At 53.2% G+C, this 19,016-nt stretch overlaps 6 protein-coding genes across 6 annotated transcripts; 4 read left to right on the top strand and 2 right to left on the bottom strand.

Moving 5' to 3' along the window:
* Positions 1–154: 154 nt before the first annotated feature.
* Positions 155–1,177, bottom strand: BDP55DRAFT_670662 (40S ribosomal protein S20). The gene is made up of 2 exons (XM_060575401.1): positions 700–1,177; positions 155–594 (listed from the first exon to the last, which is right to left on the bottom strand). Exons 1-2 carry the CDS (start codon positions 960–962, stop codon positions 510–512), a joined length of 348 nt encoding a protein of 115 aa, XP_060427255.1. The 5' UTR covers positions 963–1,177; the 3' UTR covers positions 155–509.
* Positions 1,178–1,635: 458 nt separating this feature from the next.
* On the top strand, positions 1,636–3,719 carry BDP55DRAFT_695536 (CUE domain-containing protein; the record flags this gene model as incomplete). The annotated part of the gene is made up of 2 exons (XM_060577480.1): positions 1,636–2,822; positions 2,876–3,719. 2 exons carry the CDS (start codon positions 1,636–1,638, stop codon positions 3,717–3,719), a joined length of 2,031 nt encoding a protein of 676 aa, XP_060427254.1.
* A 35-nt stretch (positions 3,720–3,754) lies between these two features.
* On the bottom strand, positions 3,755–6,534 carry BDP55DRAFT_695535 (uncharacterized protein; the record flags this gene model as incomplete). The annotated part of the gene is made up of 2 exons (XM_060577479.1): positions 3,755–5,445; positions 5,496–6,534. The coding sequence occupies 2 exons, from the start codon at positions 6,532–6,534 to the stop codon at positions 3,755–3,757; spliced, it is 2,730 nt and encodes a 909-aa protein (XP_060427253.1).
* A 2,112-nt stretch (positions 6,535–8,646) lies between these two features.
* Positions 8,647–12,321, top strand: BDP55DRAFT_730700 (alkaline elastase YaB; the record flags this gene model as incomplete). The annotated part of the gene is made up of 1 exon (XM_060579723.1): positions 8,647–12,321. The coding sequence occupies one exon, from the start codon at positions 8,647–8,649 to the stop codon at positions 12,319–12,321; it is 3,675 nt and encodes a 1,224-aa protein (XP_060427252.1).
* An 846-nt stretch (positions 12,322–13,167) lies between these two features.
* Positions 13,168–13,713, top strand: BDP55DRAFT_670654 (uncharacterized protein). Its single transcript, XM_060575400.1, has 2 exons — positions 13,168–13,399; positions 13,464–13,713. The coding sequence occupies exons 1-2, from the start codon at positions 13,228–13,230 to the stop codon at positions 13,631–13,633; spliced, it is 342 nt and encodes a 113-aa protein (XP_060427251.1). The 5' UTR covers positions 13,168–13,227; the 3' UTR covers positions 13,634–13,713.
* A 4,385-nt stretch (positions 13,714–18,098) lies between these two features.
* BDP55DRAFT_505493 (uncharacterized protein) lies at positions 18,099–18,386 on the top strand (the record flags this gene model as incomplete). Its single annotated transcript, XM_060567662.1, has 1 exon — positions 18,099–18,386. A coding segment is annotated over one exon (288 nt), but the record flags the coding sequence as incomplete, so codon positions are not given.
* Positions 18,387–19,016: the final 630 nt, after the last annotated feature.

The raw sequence follows: 19,016 nt of genomic DNA, 5'->3' as shown, positions 1-19,016 counted from the left end.
GGCTGGCATTGCACGGCGTTGTTTCCAAAAGGGTTCCGTTTGTGACCGGGGGTTTGGTATCTGGATGGTAGCAAATTGGGGCATGTGATATTATGGTGCTAAGTACTGCACTCAGAGTGGGCGCCAAGTGCCCAAACATTCAAGATCTCTCAAGAGTTGGTTACATCGATTACATGTGACTATGGCCTTTCACTTGACACCCGCCATGACCTGGATCACAATCGTGACTTCAGTTGGGGCGTTAAGTCATAGCACGTCCGCACAACACATCACCAGCATGGGAAATCACATGGGTGGGGGTCATCAGTTGATTCGGGTGGTATCTAGACCGCCTCACTCGTCCCGCCGCCTTCGCACAGCTACGCGCCGTGGTCAAAACCTTTCGGCCCTCCCTCATCGCGAGCTTCAGCGACGCAGCATTTCCAAGTCCGAAGCCCATACCGTTTCGTCCCTCCTACAACAACAACTCGTCTTTACAACATTTTTTCGGGCATGGTTTTCCAATTCGCTTATGCGGCAATGGTGACCTCGACCTCGACACCGGCCTCGATGTTGATGATGATCTGCTTGACGATCTCGGTGGGGGCGTTGAGGCTGTTTTCATTGTAAGTAAATTTACTCAAAAATCTCGATTCATCGTGGGCGCGCTCAATTGCGCAATAACTGCGCTGATAGCTGGGGGGCAGAAGGAGTACTTACTCAATGAGACGCTTGTGGATGCGCATCTCGAAGCAATCCCAGGTCTTGGAACCCTCACCGCAAGGGGTCTTGCGGGTGGTGACCTTGAGGGTCTTGGTGGGGAGGCGGACGGGGCCGGAGACGCGGAGGTCCTTTGACTTGGCGCGCTCAATGAGCTCGGCGCTGACCTTCTCGAGGGACTGGACCTTGCGGGAGGAGAGGGTGATGCGGATCTTGTGCGTCTTGGGCGCCTCGCCGAAGTCCTTGTCCTTGTTGTAAGACATTTTGATTGTTGTTGAACGAAGAGGTCCGGTTGTTGGGTTTTGGTGATGGGTTAGGGAGAGATTGAGTTTCCTTCACGACTCGAACGGCTTGGTTGCGGCAAAGTGATGAAGGCTGATGATCTTGTCGGCTGGTGAGCTTGTAGTCGGAGGGAATTGCGATCGCGAACTTTTTTTCGTGGGGTTTGGAAAGTAGGGCTTTACCGAGTGGTGTGACTAAGCCTAGGTAAGTTTAGCGCAAAAGCGGAATTGCGAAAAAAAGATACGTATCTTTTCGAGCAGGCCATTTGCGGCGGCAGGAAGCAAAGAGCAAAGAACCCCACCATCCAATAGAGGTACATGGCCCACTTCCGCATTCGAAGCTCCGCCGAAAGCTCACTCCATGGGCCGGCTGGGGAGAGGCACCGACGTCAATGAATGAATCATCCGGCGAGAGACAACGACGTCTTCTTTGAGAGCAGCCTCACTTCACCTCATCGCCACCTCAAATCCATTGCCAAAATCCTCTGGATGCGCAAGAACAACCCGACGACGAGTTCTCCCTAAGAGCACACCATCCAATTCTTGCATCCCGCAATAGAAACCCTCACATCTGGGCACATCTTACCCCGCCAGTTCCAGCGCTCATCTCACATCTCACTCACTTCACCTCACTCACCCCAGAGCTCCAGCAACAATGGCAGCCTCACTCCCACCTCTAGCCCCCTTCCCCACGCCATCATGGCGCGCAAAACTCGCACCTCCAGAATGGGAAACCCTCCTCGAAGCCTGGACGACCCTAACGCAAGCCTACCTCGCCGTCCCAGATACAGACCTCGCCCGCGCCGCCGCCAAAGAAGACGCCTCCATCCCAGCCTTCCTCTCCTCCTTCACAATACAAGTCGCCGAAGCAGGACCCTCACCAATCCTCGGACCGTCCTCATCCACGACATCAAAGGCTTTACTGAGGTCGACATTCACACTCACATCCCGCCTCCTCACAAATTCCACAGCACCACCGCCAACACCCCTAACAACAGCCCCCTTCCTCTGCGCCTTTTCAAAACTCTACCGCAGAAATGCGCCGCTCACACTCTCAAAAGCCTTCACCCTCCACGCCAGCGTCCTCGAGCACCCACTAGCAGGCCTCAAAAAGTCCCTCGCGCAGTCAATGGAAGCAGGTCTCAAAGCAGATCTCAAATCCCTCGAGGCCCGCCTCGCGAACCTGAACTATCTCCTCCACGCCTCCCCGCACGCAGCAGCCTTCTTTCTCGCCGGCTCAGATTTCTTCGACGGCCTGGTGACGGCATTCAAGATTATGAACCCGCCGCTGCGCAAGGTCCTCGTCGCGACGATGTACCTGTGTCTCATTGGCCTTACGGAAGGAGAGCAGCCTCGTTTCGGGATGCTGGCCGACGTGCTGTTTTCGCTAAAGTCTGCTGCTGAGACCCATAGGGCTGGTCCGTTGAATGTGAATGATTCGCTTGTGGCGGAGTTAGTCACCGTCACGCCGGTGCTGAAGCAGTTATCAAAGAGGGCCGAGGAGAAGGGCGCGGCGTCGACGGCATTAAAGTCACGTATTTCGGCGCTGGAGGGATTCAAGAAGCCTGGTGGCGGGATGATGCGGCCAAAGAGGCTCGTCAAGCGAAAGGTTGACAAGGGCAAAGGGAGAGATGTCGCGGGGGAGGGACAGGTTCAAGCGGAGATGCACATGCACCGGCAGAGTCAGATTTCACTCATACAAGATCTGTTCCCGGATCTGGGGTCAGGTTTCATCTCGAAGCTGTTTGATGAGTATGGCGACAATATGGAAATTGTCACGGCTCATTTACTGGAGGATTCGTTGCCTCCGCACCTGGCGGCGATGGACCGCTCTGCTCCGTTGTATGTTTTCTCATTATCATCTTGGAACCATGTAAAGGCTAACAATATCTTAGATCCCCCACGGTGGAAAGAAGGAAAAGCCAGCTCGAACCAAGACCAACGCCCCCGCAATTACCCGAACGCCACAATGTGTTTGACGACGATGAACTCGACAGGTTGGAGCTGGATGTTTCTAGGCTCCACTTTGGAAAGAAAGGACCTGAAAAGACGGCCGACGATGTACTCAAAGACAGATCCACTGCGCCGAATAAGGCGGCCATCTTGTCTGCACTCGCCGCATTCGACTCGGATGACGACGAGCGTGACGACACCTACGATGCAGACGATGTTGGAGGCACGGTCGACAACGCCAACGAGGAGGCAGATGGTTCAAAGGATGCTAGCGAGGAGACGCTGTACAAGGCGTTCCAGGCCGATCCTAGTGTATTCGACAGGCAGGCTACGACGAGGAGAGGCTCGGCAAGAGGAAAGTTGAGGCAAGAGACGGGCATGACCGACGAGGCTATCGAGGGCTGGGCGCTGATGCTTGTGAGGAACCCGGGCCAGAAGCGACGACTCGACGCCAAATACAGCGGAGCCGCTGCGTTTACTGGCACCCAGACCGAGATTCTGTCAACGGCGTGGCGAGCCAGTCCGGCTGGCTCAGGTGCCGAGGATTCTGAGACCGGCGGTGGCAGCTCCTCACGAGGCGGCGGAGGCGATCGTGGACGAGGAGGTCGCGGACGTGGTGGAAGAGGAGGTGGAGGCCGGGGGGGTGGAAATGTGGCCGGTCCGACTGGTGAAAAGGAGACGGAGGCTGCGCGGAGGAGAAAGGAAGCTAGCAAGAGCTCCCGGGCGAACCACAATCGCCGCGACCAGAGAGCCAAGAAGATGGCGAGAGGTGGATTCCCTGGCTGATATCGGATATCTCACTCAGCCTAGGAATAGCATATTCAATGCAACCTTTGCCTCTTGGCATTTTGACTTGAACTGCGCATTAGTGGGACTGCGGCTGCTCGCTTGCTGGGGCCGCTTTCGGTCGTGCGTGTGAAGGCGGCGTCGTCGTAAAGATCCTCTGCGCTTAGGGTCAGGGCGTATGGGCTTTTGACGTCAACGATGCCTGGAGTGCCGGGCTGTGGAGTGAAGCAGAACGGGTGAGCGGCGGACGGTGACATTATGCTGGTGAATGAGGTGCCGACTTCCTCGACGCCGGAGGCCCGAGTCCAAAATGCGTGGTCATTTGGTGTCGCCAGCTCTGATGTTCCACCGATTGAGGTCATGTCTCCGTGATCGCTTTCGTTGCGCCCGATCATGGATCGAAGTGACTCTCGGGAACTCCGCCGGCTATCGAGGTACGTCCGCAGGTCGTAGCATTGTCGACAAGTGGGGTATACCGGGTAACATTCTGATTCATCCCGATACTGCGGGAGCTGGGGTCGAGCTTGCTGGTCACATCTCTCCTGAATATCATCAAACAGATCGCCGATAGGGGTGAAATAGGTTATGCGGGAACCGCTGCCCCAGTATCTGTTGCGGCCCCAAAGCTGGCCGACCAAGGTGTTGGTCTCGGCGTCAACAATGGCGGCGCCGCTGTCGCCCTCCACGCCAATGCCTCCGCGGATCCACCCTTCTTCGTCGTCGTAAGGGCACGGCTCTTCGATGAACCACTCGCGTGTAGCCTTGCCAGTGCCGTTCATCTCGGCGCTAACGTAGTCTGGGATCTCGCAGACCTCACCTCTTTGCTGGCCAGATGTTCGGCCCGTCGAGAACACAGTGGCCCCTGGCACGACGGCGCTGGTCGTCTTGACTGGGGTCTCCTTGAGAAGAGGCATGCTCTCCGAGGGGAAGCGACGGAGGATGTTGGCCTGACGGGTCTTGGAGGCGATGAGAACCCAATCAGTCGCGACAAGAGGGGGCTCCTTGTCGCAGTCTTCCCAATACGGATGATGAGATATGCGAGTCGTCTTCAGGTCAATTCCCGAGGTGGCGGTGAGGCTACCTAGAGCAAAGTCTGTATCGGGTAATGTGTCGTGCCTTTCTTCTATGCAACGGCCTCGGTCGCTTGGTGACGGGTGTTGGACGCTGACTGATGCTAAGCGCTGGTATGCTTCCACGAAGGGATGGAAGTTGGCAAGCCAGTAGCTGCCGCCACCAATTACTAGGCAGGGTCCTAATGTCGATGTACTCTCTTCGAAATCTGCATCGCCTTCGATACCAATGCTATCGCCCATGCACGGGTCTTTGAAGTAGTATGGGTTCTTGGCCATGCAGATTTCGTCAGGCATCTCCTTGCTCAACCCTCTCGCCCAGACAAGACGGTCAATAGAGCCCTTGACGAACAGAAACTTGACGCCGGCCCGATGGCTCTCGGGTAATAGGTCTCTGACATGTGCTGCAATGATGATTTTGCGAGCTCGCGAGGGCAACTCGTCTCCAACCGTGATGCGGATTTGCCACGTGCCTAGTGATTTATTGCGAGTGGCGGCGAGGATGTGCCTGGGGCCGCACCATTTTGGGATGAACTCGGAGAGGAACGGTAGAACTGCATGCTCCCACACTATAGCAAAATTCGCATTGTTGATCAAATGTGATGTGTGAGGTCTGGGCAAATCACTTGGGCTGTCGGCTGCGAGAGGAGTTTGACCTGGCCAAGTCAGCATGCGGGCTCTACGAATCGGCCTTGGTAGTAGTTACCTTTGTCTCCCCTCTGTCTTCTATACTTTTTCTCCACGACATCCCTCAACTTCTCTCGGCACTTCTTCTTGGATACCGTTACGGATAGTATCTGCTTTATGGCTCGTTCCTCCAGGTTTTTTTTCTGGGATGATGCTGGGACACTGCTGGTCTCGTGAGACGAGGATGGCGTAGTCATGATTTGGGCGAGAGGTTTCGACTTCGAAAGTGGCTCCTTAGCTTTCCCCTTGTCGTTGACCTCGGCATCTGGATGAGCACATCTTATATGACTCTCAAGTATCTGCTTGGTCTGGAATGAGCTCTCGGTACATCCGGGGGCTGGGCAGATGAGGAGGTGCTCCAGCTTGACGTGCCATGTGAGACCGTCTTTTGAAGAAAAGCTGGGTTGTTCGCAGCCTGCCCAGTTGCAGGTGTAAGTGTGGACCGTCTTGAAATGGTAAGCCAAGTCTTTTTCTTGGTCAAAGGTTTCGTCGCATTGACGACCCAAGCAGATAAAGCGGCTTTGAGCCCTGCCGGTAAAGCCATTCAAGTCGGTAGACCTTTTCGTGGCACCCGGGGTGGACCAGATTGTCGAAGCAGTCTTTGTTGTCGGCCATTCATACGGAAAATCAGTTTGTGTGGGTGATACCCCAGAGCCAGCAGACGACGGCTGGGAGACAATTGAAGGCGACGAGTGGGTGATACTGGACACTGTGCTCAGGGCTGGGGGAGGAGGGGCCTGCGCAAGCGACGAGGTAGGCTGAAAGATGTTGAACCGAAATGGATCGCTAATGGGTAAAGGCTTTCCAGATCGCTGGTCTACCTGACTGATACCATGGCTTTGGAGCCAGGAGCTCTCGCTATAGATGGATGGTTCACGGTAGACGTCCGCAAAGGAGGCGTCCTCGGCAGGCGTCCAGTAGGGCGGAACTGAGGCAAAGCTGTCAGCATCCGATGGGGCGACGGCTGTAGCGAACAAAGCTCCATGATGGGTAGGTGACCGCCGGCGGATCCGTCTCGGTGGCGGCGAGTTGAAGGTATCTTGAGGAGTCGTCCGCATGGTGAGGGGTGACTTTGGTGTGTCGTCTATGGCTGGCTTACACCGGTGGCCGAGCCAGCGGATCTTGGAAACGATACGGGAACCACTAGGGATGGTCTCAACGGAAATCAATTCGTAGACATTTGGCGTTGAAGATGGTTTTGAGGCAGAAGAATCAAACGGCAGTAGTAAGAAGGTGGCATGGGGGAGGGAAGCGGCCTCCAAGAGGCGGCGGCGGCAGGCGGGTGCGGCACAGCTCTTAGTCTGGTTGCCTGATCCGACCACCGTCCGACGCATCGTTATTGGCACTGTTTCATGGTAGTGGATCTGGCACAAGATACAGTGTTCAAAATCTTCAGCACTATATGGATCAGATCACCCCTCTCTTTCATGAAGATGGCGAACCACTCATCGTCACTGGAGAACGTCGAGAAGTAACAGATTCATCATACTTATCGCCAGACAAGTCAAAAGGGAGTTTTACTTCTTTTTCATTTGAAAAAGTCTTGGAATCTACATCTGCCTCATATAGCCTCATCTTGTCAATGCTGGTTTAGTTTCTTGCTAAGTCTCACTTTTAACCCGAACCTACAAGGCGCCGGGAAACGGGTTGAGAAGAGGCAACGATCTCAGAAACGCAGACCGTATTCCTTCTGAATTTTGAATGGCTTTCATAGAGGATTCAAGAAGTATAAGATGCCGTGGGTTTACTCGAGTAATACGCGCTTGGCTTGGGTCTCATCGGGTCTTCTGCTTCATCCGATCCCCCACCTAACAAGCACATGGATTGGCTTGCTCATCGAGTATGATCATATTCGAACGATCAAGTGCACAGTCTTATAGAGACGATGAATAGTGGATTTACACACGAGTTCTGCATGAGATGATTTCGTATGAACTAGCTAGTCTCCGAGATCCTCATGTTCTCAGTTTCACTCATGCTCATCTTCGTCCATCAACTCTCATGTGAGCCAGGTGATTACCTTACCTTTATTTCTCTGTGATTCCATGGATCCAATGCAAGCTTGACTTCACTGCGAGACATCCTGACTAGCTTCTTGATCTGAGCGCTCCACACTAATATGTGAGATGACTTGGTCATGTGTAAACATGGGGCCCACTGGTCCCTGGACATCCCTCGAGTCCCTCCGAACCCATGCCAGCTTACAGTCTTATGATTAGAGATCACAACTCAAAATCGTTTGGTTGTTTGCTAAGCAAGATCATTGGAGGCTGGAATAAGCCCGACTTCAATTATCTCTGGATGCTCGACGTTGAAGCTAAACCTTCACTACGCCATTCGATAGAGACTCGCATGGCTCGACTCTGCTTCCTCCGAAACTCGAAATCCAGACTCAAATGAATTGATACCCCTCATTTAGAGAAGCAATTGAATGAGGCCTAGAGTCTGGACCCTACATCCACCTCAGACTCCTCAGTCAGAGTCCACTCTCGGAGCTCGGAGCATCGCCGATAATGGCCAACTAAAGTCACATCGGCCCTCCGAGTTGAGCTTATTTTACCACAGGGCTAAGCGAATCCAGGCAAAATCTCCACGGCCTCCCACCCATCCCACCGCAACATACAGAAACACGAAAGTTTCCATCTCACAAAGCTCTTAGCAATGGCTGCAATGCATGGTGCCTGCATGCCGAGCTCCACAAAGATTGATTAGATGAGCTGATAAAGTTCGCGACCCCGGCCACCAAACGAGTGAGTCTTTTTCAACGACCTGCCGCTTCCGGGAATACGGGCAGAAGCCAACGAAAACACGGTGCCTGTCAAGTCCTCGGAGTTACATCCGCCTTTACGACCCTGAAGTCATCCCGTTGCGTTCCGGTTATCGGTTGACTGGCCCATAAAACTGTAATTAAGAGGCAATTTGGATGATCACTGTCGTCTTGAATCTGATGGGTGCGGTTCCAACTCGTATCGAGGGACCCTGCTGCTGCTTTGAAGCCCCATCCCGTATTGCGAGATCGTGAACGATGCTGAACAGCATAAATAGAAGGGAATGGGCCCTTGGGAGCTTAGATGTGGAAAGGGAGTTTAAGCAACAGTCCCCATCTGCTTGTCCCTCGTTAGACTCCGAGATCGATTGTCAACTTGCCGATCTTAGTCGAGCTCGCTACAATGGCTCGGCTTTCCGGAATCCTCCAAGCGGCCCTCGCCGCAGCCGCCGCCGTCTCGCCGGCCACGGCAGCCGAGGGTGGCTTCGCCAGCGGCCGCACCCGCCTCACAAGCCCGGCCTCCGACGCTGCATCGGGCCGTTACATCGTCGAGCTCGAAAACTCGACGGGTCCCAGCACCCGCCAGGACTCTTCCGTCGGCGACTCCATCGTCGGTCAGATCTCATCTCTTGGCTACGAGGCCACCGTCAAGGAGGACTTCTCGACCATCTCTGGTCGCTTCAAGGGCGTCTCCATCGAGATTGCAAACGATGATTCCTCTGGTATCGTCGATGACATCAAGAGCCTCCCGGGCGTCGCCAACGCCTGGCCGGTGCAGCCCATTACCTTAGATGTCTCTTTTGAAGTCACAACCGGCACGAAGAAATGGAACCCTCACATCGCTACTCGCGTCAGCGAGCTCCACGACCGCAACATTACCGGCACCAGCCAGCGCGTCTGCGTAGTGGACAGCGGTGTAGATGTGTCGCACCCAGCTCTGGTTGGCAAGATCGCTGGCGGAAAGAACCTCTTCGAAGAGAACTCGACCGCCCTCACGGACTGCGCTGGCCACGGCACCTTCGTCTCGTCCATCATCGCCGCTTCTAACCAGGACTTTACCGGAGTCGCACCCGGCTCGGAGATCTACATGTACAAGGTCTTTGGCTGTGAGGATGCGACATCCAATGACATGGTTCTCAAGGGTATGCTCGCTGCCGACTCGGATGACTGCGATATCATCTCCGTTTCGATTGGCAGCAACACTGGCTACGTCAACTCAGTGCTTTCTCGTGTTGCCAGTGAAATTGCCCAGGACAGACTCATTGTCATTGCTGCTGGCAACTCGGGTGCGATGGGACCTTATTTCGCAAGTTCCCCCGCTGCCGGCCGTGGTGTCGTCTGCGTTGGCTCGGTCGAGGCAGCGCAGACCTTGGGATGGCCTGCAACGATCGTCTCATCTGGTGGCCAGTCCCTTAACATCTCGTACGTCACATCTGATGGCAGCAAGTTCAACAGCACAATCGATGTGCCCATCGTTCTCGACAGCGGTGACTCGTGCAACATCGCCGGCTCTGGCCCTGACTCCACCGCTGTTCTCGCGAAACGTGGTGTCTGCGAGCCAGCTGGATCTTACTCCTCCATTGCCGGCGCCGGATTCGGTTACGGGATCCTGTACGACTCTTACAACCAGGGCGCTTACTACATGGATGAAGTCGTTGCTTGGTCTGATACCCTCAAGCTCATGGCTGTAACTACAGCTTCAGTCGGAGACTGGGCAGCCGCGCAAACTGCGAAGAACTACACCCTTCACTTGAAGATTGAAGCTGATGCTCAACCGGCCGCCTTTGCCGCTGAAGTCCCCAGCGCTGGTCAGCTCTCAACCTTCACATCGTGGGGTCCGACTTACGAGAACGACTTCTCCCCCATCATCTCCGCGCCCGGTGGTGTGGTCTACGGCGCCTTCCCTGACGGCAAATTTGCCATTTCCTCCGGAACATCGTTCGCTACACCTTACATCTCAGGTGTTGCTGCTCTGTGGTTTGCGTATGCAAAGAAGGACCGGGCCGAATTTGTGCGCAGACTGACATCCACCGCTCTGGCCCTGCCTGCTTTCGAATCCATCGACGGCAAGGTCCTCAGCCAGGTTGCGTCGCTTGCTCAACAGGGCGCCGGTCTTGTTGATGCTGCGAAGTTGTTCGACTTGACCACTGTGCTGCTTTCCGAGCCAAGTCTGTCCCTGAATGATACGGACAACCGAGTCAGCACTCACACTATCCGCATCCAGAACACCGGTTCAGAGGAAGTGACTTACAACATCACTCACATCGCCGCTTCGACTGTATCATCCAGGAACAGCCTCTTGTACCCCAACACCTACTACCCGCCTTTGGTGTCCGCTGCCGGATCCTTGGCCGATGGCAAGACTATCACAGTTGCCTCTGGTGCAACTCAGGACATTGAGGTCACCCTCTACGCTCCCGATGTCGCCCCCGACAGCGGTGCTCTGTGGAGTGGAAAGATTCTTCTCGCCGGTTCCAATGATGACTTGCTGGCCGTGCCCTACATCGGCATCGAGGCTTCAACTTACAACTGGACTGCACTGCATCACGGGCCAGAGTCGTATCGTTATGACGATACTGATGGCATCCTGTACCCAATCGACTACCAAGGCAAAGCATACCACCCTGCTGATGGTGACTCGCCTGAGACATACTTCGCCTTCCGCTACGGCACTTACGAGTTCTCCGTCGACTTGGTCGGCACTGACTGGAAGACGGAGCAGTTCGCGTATCCGCCGCAGCACAGTTCAGGCTCGCAAGCGTGGCTTGGCTCGGTCAGATCCCAGCCCCTCACTGATGGAGGTTACTTTGACTTCCCCATGAGAGAGATTGTACGCTTCAACCTGGGTAGCTACATTACTTTCCGCTCTTTTGCAAACGGCACTGCTATTCCATCTGGACGATACCGCATCTTCACCCGTGCTCTGCGCATGTTTGGCGATGCTTCTAAGTCGGAGGACTGGCAGCTGTTCCTCTCTTATCCGTTCTCTATCCAACTCGGTAGCGATCCTATACCGGGCCAGAACGCCACATGGACCTCCAGTCTCCCATCGTCAACAGCTGCCGTGACTACCGCTACTACCACTGTGACAACCACAACGGCTCCCCCGACAACGACATCCCCTATTTCCGTGCCAGGCACAACTACGACGCTCACAGCCACCGCCACGCCCACCGGTCTCGAAGGTGCCTTTACCTCCCTCAAGCTCCAAAGGCTGAAAGAAGATACCGCCTTCGTTATTGATCCGGCAGCATGGATGGAACTCCACATCCAAATCTCGATGCCATCTCCTGTTGCGGCTGACTCCGTTCTGACATTCGCCGTTCCAGCCGAGATCACCGACATCGCAGATGGAGTCCAACTCTCGGCGTCCGGCGCCCAGGCCGGCGATACATCCTTCGACCCGGTGACTCGGCTGTACACAATCGCGCTAGGAGATTGGACAACCTGGAACAAGAACATGGTCGGCGATTTCTTCCTCATGTGCCGTTTCACGCCCGAGTTTGCCGCTTCCATGAAGCAGGGAACCTACGTCGTGCAGTTCCCTACCGTCGGCAAGGTCTGGGAAGCACCCGTATACTACACCGCCGTCGACCGTTCTGTGGTATATGAACGGCTTTCTACCGCTCCATACGACGGAACATCGTTGTACACTGCCGAGGTAGAAGTTCCTGCCTCCTTGGGACCTTGGGACTTTGTTCGTCTGACGACGTCTCACTCGGCTGATTCCGACGGATTCGTCTGCGCCAACTCTAGCGTGGTGATTGGAGAAACCCTTGACGCCGAAAACCGCATTGAGAGTTTCACTGACGTCACGGCCTCGGCTACGGAGGTTTGTAATGTCAAGAACTTCAGGGCAATGTACAATGAGACATTAACAGGCGATGATGTTCTTCGGTTTACGATGGGCAACATCCAAGGTAACCGCGACCAGTGGACACTGAGTGTGGTTTACTTGCTGGATGTTCAACTGTCCAATGGAACCTTGGTGTTGTATGACCAACGGACGCTCGAGTTTGAGAAGAACCCGCGCTTGAGGACGGTCAATTTCAACGCTTTCACTGGCGAGAGGGCCTAGATAGTTAATAGTTGTGTCTTCGGGCGCCCACACTAGATCCATCCCCTCGATATCTCATAGACGTAATCTGGTAATCAGCCTGCTATTGAACCTTCATTTTCTGACACATTTCCATTGTGAGGCCCAACTTCATGCTGCATATTATCACCCTCTTCGATCTGCCCTGCAGGGAAAACCAAGCTTAACCATAACCTTGTGTCATGAGAACCTTGAAAACCCGTTTGACATATGAGCTGACCTTAGCTGGGGCAGTTCCGAAAGCCAAGACCCAAACTCACCATTTACATACGGAGTAACAACCTCGTATATCAAACTTTGTGGGTCGCATTCGTGTGGTGGGTTCTCGGATATGAAGAGCCCCATTGAGCAGTCTCGTCCCGGCTCCCAACAGGGATGCTGATCATTATCAGATGATCTGATTAGATTAGATGGCATGAAGCACGGCAGCATGATGCAGGGGGCTAGGAGGACTCCGCTTTCAAAAGGTTCGGTCGGCTGTCGGCTGCCCCGCTGAATACGCTCGGAGGAACCCGCTTCTTTCCGGGCATCATTGGGACGGAAGGTTAACTGACTGTTTGGAAATCGCTCGCCAAGATCTGATCCTTCCAATAGCGCCGGCGATATCGGTGCGCCGTTACAGCGTGGGATGCCGTTGGCATCTGCTTTCGGATGAAGAGTCTGGGCATTCCGAGGGACGGGAGGGGAGATGGAGGAGAACTGGAGACTGGAGAGGAGCTTTGGACAGACTGAGAAGAAAGGTAGCATTGCCAAGCTGTGAAGTTGGATATAAAGACTCGTAGATATCCTGGATCGAGTATGAACCCCTCTTGATACCCAGTCGTCTCACATCAACTTCAAGTCTCACCAAACTCTTCAAAACCTCGAACCCACCTCTCAAATATCAAGATGCGCTTCTCCGTCGCCTGCACCGTGGCCTTCGTCGCCTCCCTGGCCTCCGCCAGCCCTCTCATCAACCGCAACCAGGGCGGCTGGGAGTTCCCCGAGTCGATGCCTCTCGTCACCCGTCAGGATGTCCCTGAACCCGGCACGCCCGCCTACCTCTGCCACGAGAACTGCGGTAAGATAGCGCTACAAACTGTTTGTAAGGTGATCTTCAGAATGCTGATAATGTCGATATCCAGGTACATCCATCACCCTTTCCCGCGAGGAGGGCTACTGCACCAACTACCAGTGGATCGCCCGCTACGATGCTTGCCTGCAGTGTGCCAACGCTCAGAACGTCTGGCAGTACTACGGAAACTCCGTCACTGCTGCGGCTGCTGCCTGCGGTCTTACCGCTGTGCCTGTCTAGATGTTTCCACCTGTTTGGCAGGTAAAGCGTGACTAAAAGGCTTGGGGTGACCGGGGAAATGATTTGAAGTTTTGAGCGAGTTGATGAACTTATGGAAACTTTCTAAATGAGTAAATAATTCAATGTACATATTGTGGTAGAAAAGATACTTCGTGCCTTTGTCCAATTGTTATGTAATTGTCTCGCCTTGACCTCGCTCAAATAGCCGCTTCTGATGTAAGTGAATTATTCCTAAAGAACAACTCGAGATGTTGGACACTTCAAGCAATCTGGTTAGACAACTCATGAGAGACTGCCTGAAGTAAAAGAAGAAAGGTCTTTCGAAAGCACACTCTCTCGAGTTCTGGGTAGTGCAGCTATACGTTACCGTGGAGTCTTGACTGAAAGTGGGCTGGAGGTCGTTGTCAAGCCTGCTAGACGAAGACCTAGATTTTGATCAGTTCAACTATTGTTTTACTTCAAGGAGATGAACCAGATCTTGCGCTGCGTATGTACATGTGCGACTCGGAAATTTTCGTTGCGAGCCATTATGGGTCGCCACCATTTGAACCGCCCAAAGTTTTTGGGGCAATATTCCCCTTCTTAACCTGTGGTTATAAGAACTCCGGACTTGAAATGGCGGCAGCAAGTGAATCTTTTGGACCGGCCTGGACCCGACGCCGGCCGGGCGGTTCGCATTCCTTGTACATGGGGATGCATGGGGATCCGGAGTGACTGAGCAATAGAAACTGCGATCGACATGAAACTAGGCTTTATGGCTGTCTGAGTAACATAGACATACTGGAAGACGATGAAATGAGGGATCATCATCGGAGTTGACACCCCTAGCCTTGAAGGCTGATGTCGAGTGACACCAGGATGGTGCGGAGAGGGATGTCAATGTAGCACAGTAGCAACTGACCACTCCGTCTGAGGGAGGGTATCCTACAATGTGCTCCTATAGGTCCAGGGTTAGCTCCCATCATCTTAACATATACTAGTGTCGATGCGTCTTGGGGCCAAGGATGCTCTGCGCGAAGCAAGCACGATCCTATGTGCAAATAGGCTGACGCAAGAGCCATCCGCTTCACCACGTGCCGCAACCTCAGAACCTGTGTATCCTTTCTCAAAAAGAAACTGTTCTCTCTAGCATGATGGCACCCAGGCTATGGCCTCAGCTTCGGACGCTCTGATATCTGAGCAGAAAAGGGCTGCAACCTCCCTTTATCTTGATTCCAGCCTGCTGAAACGGGATAGATCGTGTCTCATACCGAGCCCTCGTTTGAGGAAACGGAAGACATCGCCAGTTTAGTGACTAATATCAGAATCTGCATGCCATACACCAGCATGCTAACTTCAACTGCCGACGCTCCATTAGTGAATGTACCTACCGAAGCTTATATCAGTCCATGTTCCAGCCACATTAAGCCCTGTGAGACAGTGAGACAAGGGGAAGAGCTGATGAAGTTCCAGCCAGCCACCGACCGCTGGCCACGTTGTTCACGAAGACCACTCAGGTATGTTACAGCGCTTTTATAAGGAGCGGTAAAGATTGCATGCATACACTAACGACCACCGGCAAGAGGTGTGGCTGAGACAGTAGGAGGAGCTTGATGCCGTTGGCGCGGATCGAGAGGGATCTTCAGGGTGGCCAGAAAACTTTCGTCTGCCTTTACCAGGGAGGAAGGACCTAAGATTCCGAGTAGGAAGAATATAAAATAATGCTAGCTTACACGCTGAGTACTAACCATCGATGTTTTTGGTGCAACGATCATCGCCGCACCCTGCAACTGGTCACATATACACATAGAGACAAGGCTCGGCTAAGTTGATTCATTGCTGAACTGCTGCCCGTGTATGTGCTTCATTGACTTCTTGGTTGGAATAACTCGGGGATTGGTAAAGTAGTGAACATCATTGCTCCTGATATTGAGGCGTTGACCGGTTGGGGGACCAATGCTGACAAGCCTGACAAAGCGTTCATTGCAACGAGACGAGTGGTGCGTTGACCCCTCATCTTACCTGCTGAAGGTAACTGTACAATATATCCCCAACATTTCGTGCGACCCGACTGCTTGACCGAGAGGAAAGACTTGCAGATTTGGTGGGGGGGGGGGGGGGGGGAGATTTGCTTATCTATCCCTCTCAGTCAAGGAGATCATCATTTCTATTCAACGTCCAGGCATGTCACTGCCGTTACCCCGGCAAGAGTTGACCAATGACCAGCGCCGGAGGCTGTTCCGGACTCAATGCTCTTGCAGATCGTCCTCGGGGATATACCCATGAAAGGCCTAGAATGTGGCTAGACTTTCTTCTCGATGTGAGACGATGACCCAGAGCAGCGTTGTCACTGATAGTGTTAGAGTACCTCCCAGTACCACATAGACAGCAACGAAGTCCCTTGCACGCTCGCGTCAATGAGACTAACTTGCTAGCCTCGAGATCTCTGCCAACGATTCTTGGGCAAGGCCTAGACCTTTCCGAGGTTCGAATTTCTCTCAAAGTGATAGCGATCGCATTGGAAATGCGGTATGCGACCAAGATCGCTCTGTCGACCTTCTGATTAGGCTTTATTCTCGCTCAAAGTCGCCATTTCTTCTTCGTTGACCAAGCACCATGCCATCCCTCAAGCCATCCAAGGTACCGGTGGCACACCGAGCTGCTCCCCCATGCAACCTGAAAAAGTGGCAATACTAGCGCAAGGGTAGTTTGCGCCGGTGGTTGAGTACCGGAATGCGTACCCGTGATACGCTGAAGCTGATCTGCCCCCGCGAACTGTTCTTTCAGGGAGGTCCAGCCCGGCTTATCTGGAAGGCTACAAGGTCTGGTTGTATCTCTCTCTTGCGACACCTAATAGTCAATACTGATGGAGACCCTGGGTGAGAGTAGCTCTATAAGTACAGTAGGCGGCTTATAAGTCACTGTACAGCAGCAAGAGCAGGGTCTCACTGCATGTCCTCATGGATGCCCACCTGCTGCAGCATCCGAGTTGGGGCCAAGGGTCTCCCGAAAGGTTATCTGCCGAGAAAGCTTCTGAGTCCAAAAGAACAATACATATCAAGCAGCGGCTGCCTGAGCAGACCCCTAAGCCGGCAAGGAGTCGACTCCAAGTTAAGTAGCTCTCAATGCCTGCATTGGATCTCAAAACCACTCAGAGTTGATACAGGCGCGCCACGGGACACAGTCTCGCTCGACTAACACGATCGTGATGACTTTCGGACTATATAAGATTTGGTAGCACAACGCTAGCTATCAGAATCTTGCGCCAAGAAACATTGCACACAGTACGGACTCCTTGACAACGGGTTTACAAATCACAATTACACGCCGAATCCTGGCGAAAGGAAAGACCTATCTGCTGTTGCAAGTTATCCTTCGCTCAGAAGTTGACCAAAGCAAACGTCTCTAACCTGTCCAATTAGGCTATGGCCAGCACCATTCAACCGAACCAAATACCAAAGAGCAGACGCTACAGTAAATCTAGAACCTCTGAAGGAGGAGCTTGCGAGGTTGACCGACACGAGAAGGCTAAGGTTTATATAGAGGCAAGCTTTGCTTTCCTTCTCGTCGTATCAGACGTAGCCTGACTAGAATACAGTGTGATGGTGGAAGCACTTGCTCAAGATGCATCTCCTGCGGAGAACATTGCGAACACGGGACTCGACGGTGTGAGCCGAATCCTAAGCTTGAAGTCCGACTTCAAGAGCCAAGAGCCGTTGAAAATCGACCTGGCGCTGTGCTGGAGGTCTCTGCTGACTTCCGCGACGTCTCAATACCCTCGGATGTTTTGGAAATCGAACAATACCTCGGTGCAAAATACAACCCTTTCACGTTTTCACATCAGATTCTACCGAATATCCCACTGGATACCGAGCTCAGCCACTTTGCCACTTCACTTTTCGAGACAGTAGAAGACACACACGACCAGGCATCCGTAGCTTGCCAGGCTACTTTGTGGCATGAATCACAACCATACGAATCAACGGTACGACGATATCCCGCAAATATGTTTGATATGCCGGTATCGCCAAGGAATATGTCTTACTGCGATGAACCAGCTTCCAGCTCTACTACTCCACGATCTAAGGGCATCGGCAGCAATGCGACGACTTTAAATACAAACGCACTTTGCGGATACCCCAACAGTACTCAACCCACCCTAGAGTTCGGACCAGTCGACTGGTGGGCTTCAACCCACCTCCAACCTACAACGCCATACTTCTCTACACAGCCTGCCATAGCTTCGACTACCTGGAACTACCCCGATGCCTCTGTGGTGCAGTCAAACTTCCCCATAAGCTATTCTATTCTATCTGCCACACCGTCTCCGACGAACGTCGAATCTTCCTTTGGATCAACATCTTCTATGAGTGAAGAGACTCTTTGTCGCCATAGCATCACTTCGAGTGATGACGGACCAGAAGTAAACCAAGAGCAAGCACCTCCGCACAGAAAGAGGAAGTCTAGCAAGGATAACGCCGTCAGTGCTCACCAAACACCCAGAAAGCCAGCTTTGCAGAGACGCCATAGCAACGTCTCAGAAACGCAGTCACCTTTAGTAGGCCGGGAACGCCATAGACGAGCGTCGGCCCGCAATTGGCAGAAGCAGAAGCAACAGAGCGCCGACCTCGAATCAGCCAAAGATACCGCCGAGGCGCGCAATCGAGAACTTCACCGAGAGCACTCGCAAATCCTGGATCAGGTCATGAACCTCAAGAACGCTCTAATGGACCACGCCGAGTGCAATCACCCCGCTATCAACGGATGGCTCCGCTGCCAGGCGGCTAATTATGTTCTCACCAAGAGGGGATCAGTCGATATCGGATGGAATGGCGAGGGTGAATCAAGTGCGGGTGAGGTGTCTATGACAGCGTACCCTACGGGCTGGACTAGGACTCCATGTCCTTAAAGGCATTGGTGAAACACCTCAGAACTTGGAAGAGAAGCCTTCATGTAGTCATACTTAAGAATCTAAGTAACTAAGACTTCTTTTTGCACCTGATCGATCACTGGCCTCTCATTTCTCAGTCACTGGCTTAGTAGATCTCACATTCCCTTTTATTTCCCAAGAGGTGTAATATGTGATATGTGTGACTTCGTGCTTTTCAGTTTCCTGTTCAACAGTTGAACCAGTGTTACCTATTAAAGAGGCCAACATGCAATATCGTCGCCTCAGGGACCAGGAAAGACAAGGTGATCGACCCCCAGATCAAGCCAATACAACCTTTCGAATATAGTTCGAGTTATGGTTCGTGCTGATGTGGGTCATCTGGCCAAGACTACATTCCCGTGATAATTTCCATGGGCAACGGATATGGCGTCTGGACCATTCTGGCTTCCTGGAACAAGACTGGTTTCTGTATACCGATCTTGTTTACCGAAACTGATGTACATCCTTGTCAAG

Source organism: Colletotrichum godetiae (assembly GCF_030913485.1).
Source record: "Colletotrichum godetiae strain CBS 193.32 chromosome Unknown BDP55scaffold_32, whole genome shotgun sequence".
Classification (NCBI taxonomy): domain Eukaryota; kingdom Fungi; phylum Ascomycota; class Sordariomycetes; order Glomerellales; family Glomerellaceae; genus Colletotrichum; species Colletotrichum godetiae.
Note: the sequence above shows the minus strand (reverse complement) of the source record. Positions and strands in the feature narration are given on the sequence as shown.

What these genes read in the sequence shown, in the direction of transcription:
- BDP55DRAFT_670662 (XM_060575401.1), bottom strand. Translation starts at nt 962, where the DNA reads ATGTCTTACAACAAGGACAAGGACTTCGGCGAGGCGCCCAAGACGCAC. An exon ending in ATCCACAAGCGTCTCATTGA is followed by an intron (nt 595 to 699) that starts GTAAGTACTCCT and finishes CAATGAAAACAG; the next exon opens with CCTCAACGCCCCCACCGAGA.
- BDP55DRAFT_670654 (XM_060575400.1), top strand. Translation starts at nt 13,228, where the DNA reads ATGCGCTTCTCCGTCGCCTGCACCGTGGCCTTCGTCGCCTCCCTGGCC. An exon ending in CCTCTGCCACGAGAACTGCG is followed by an intron (nt 13,400 to 13,463) that starts GTAAGATAGCGC and finishes GTCGATATCCAG; the next exon opens with GTACATCCATCACCCTTTCC.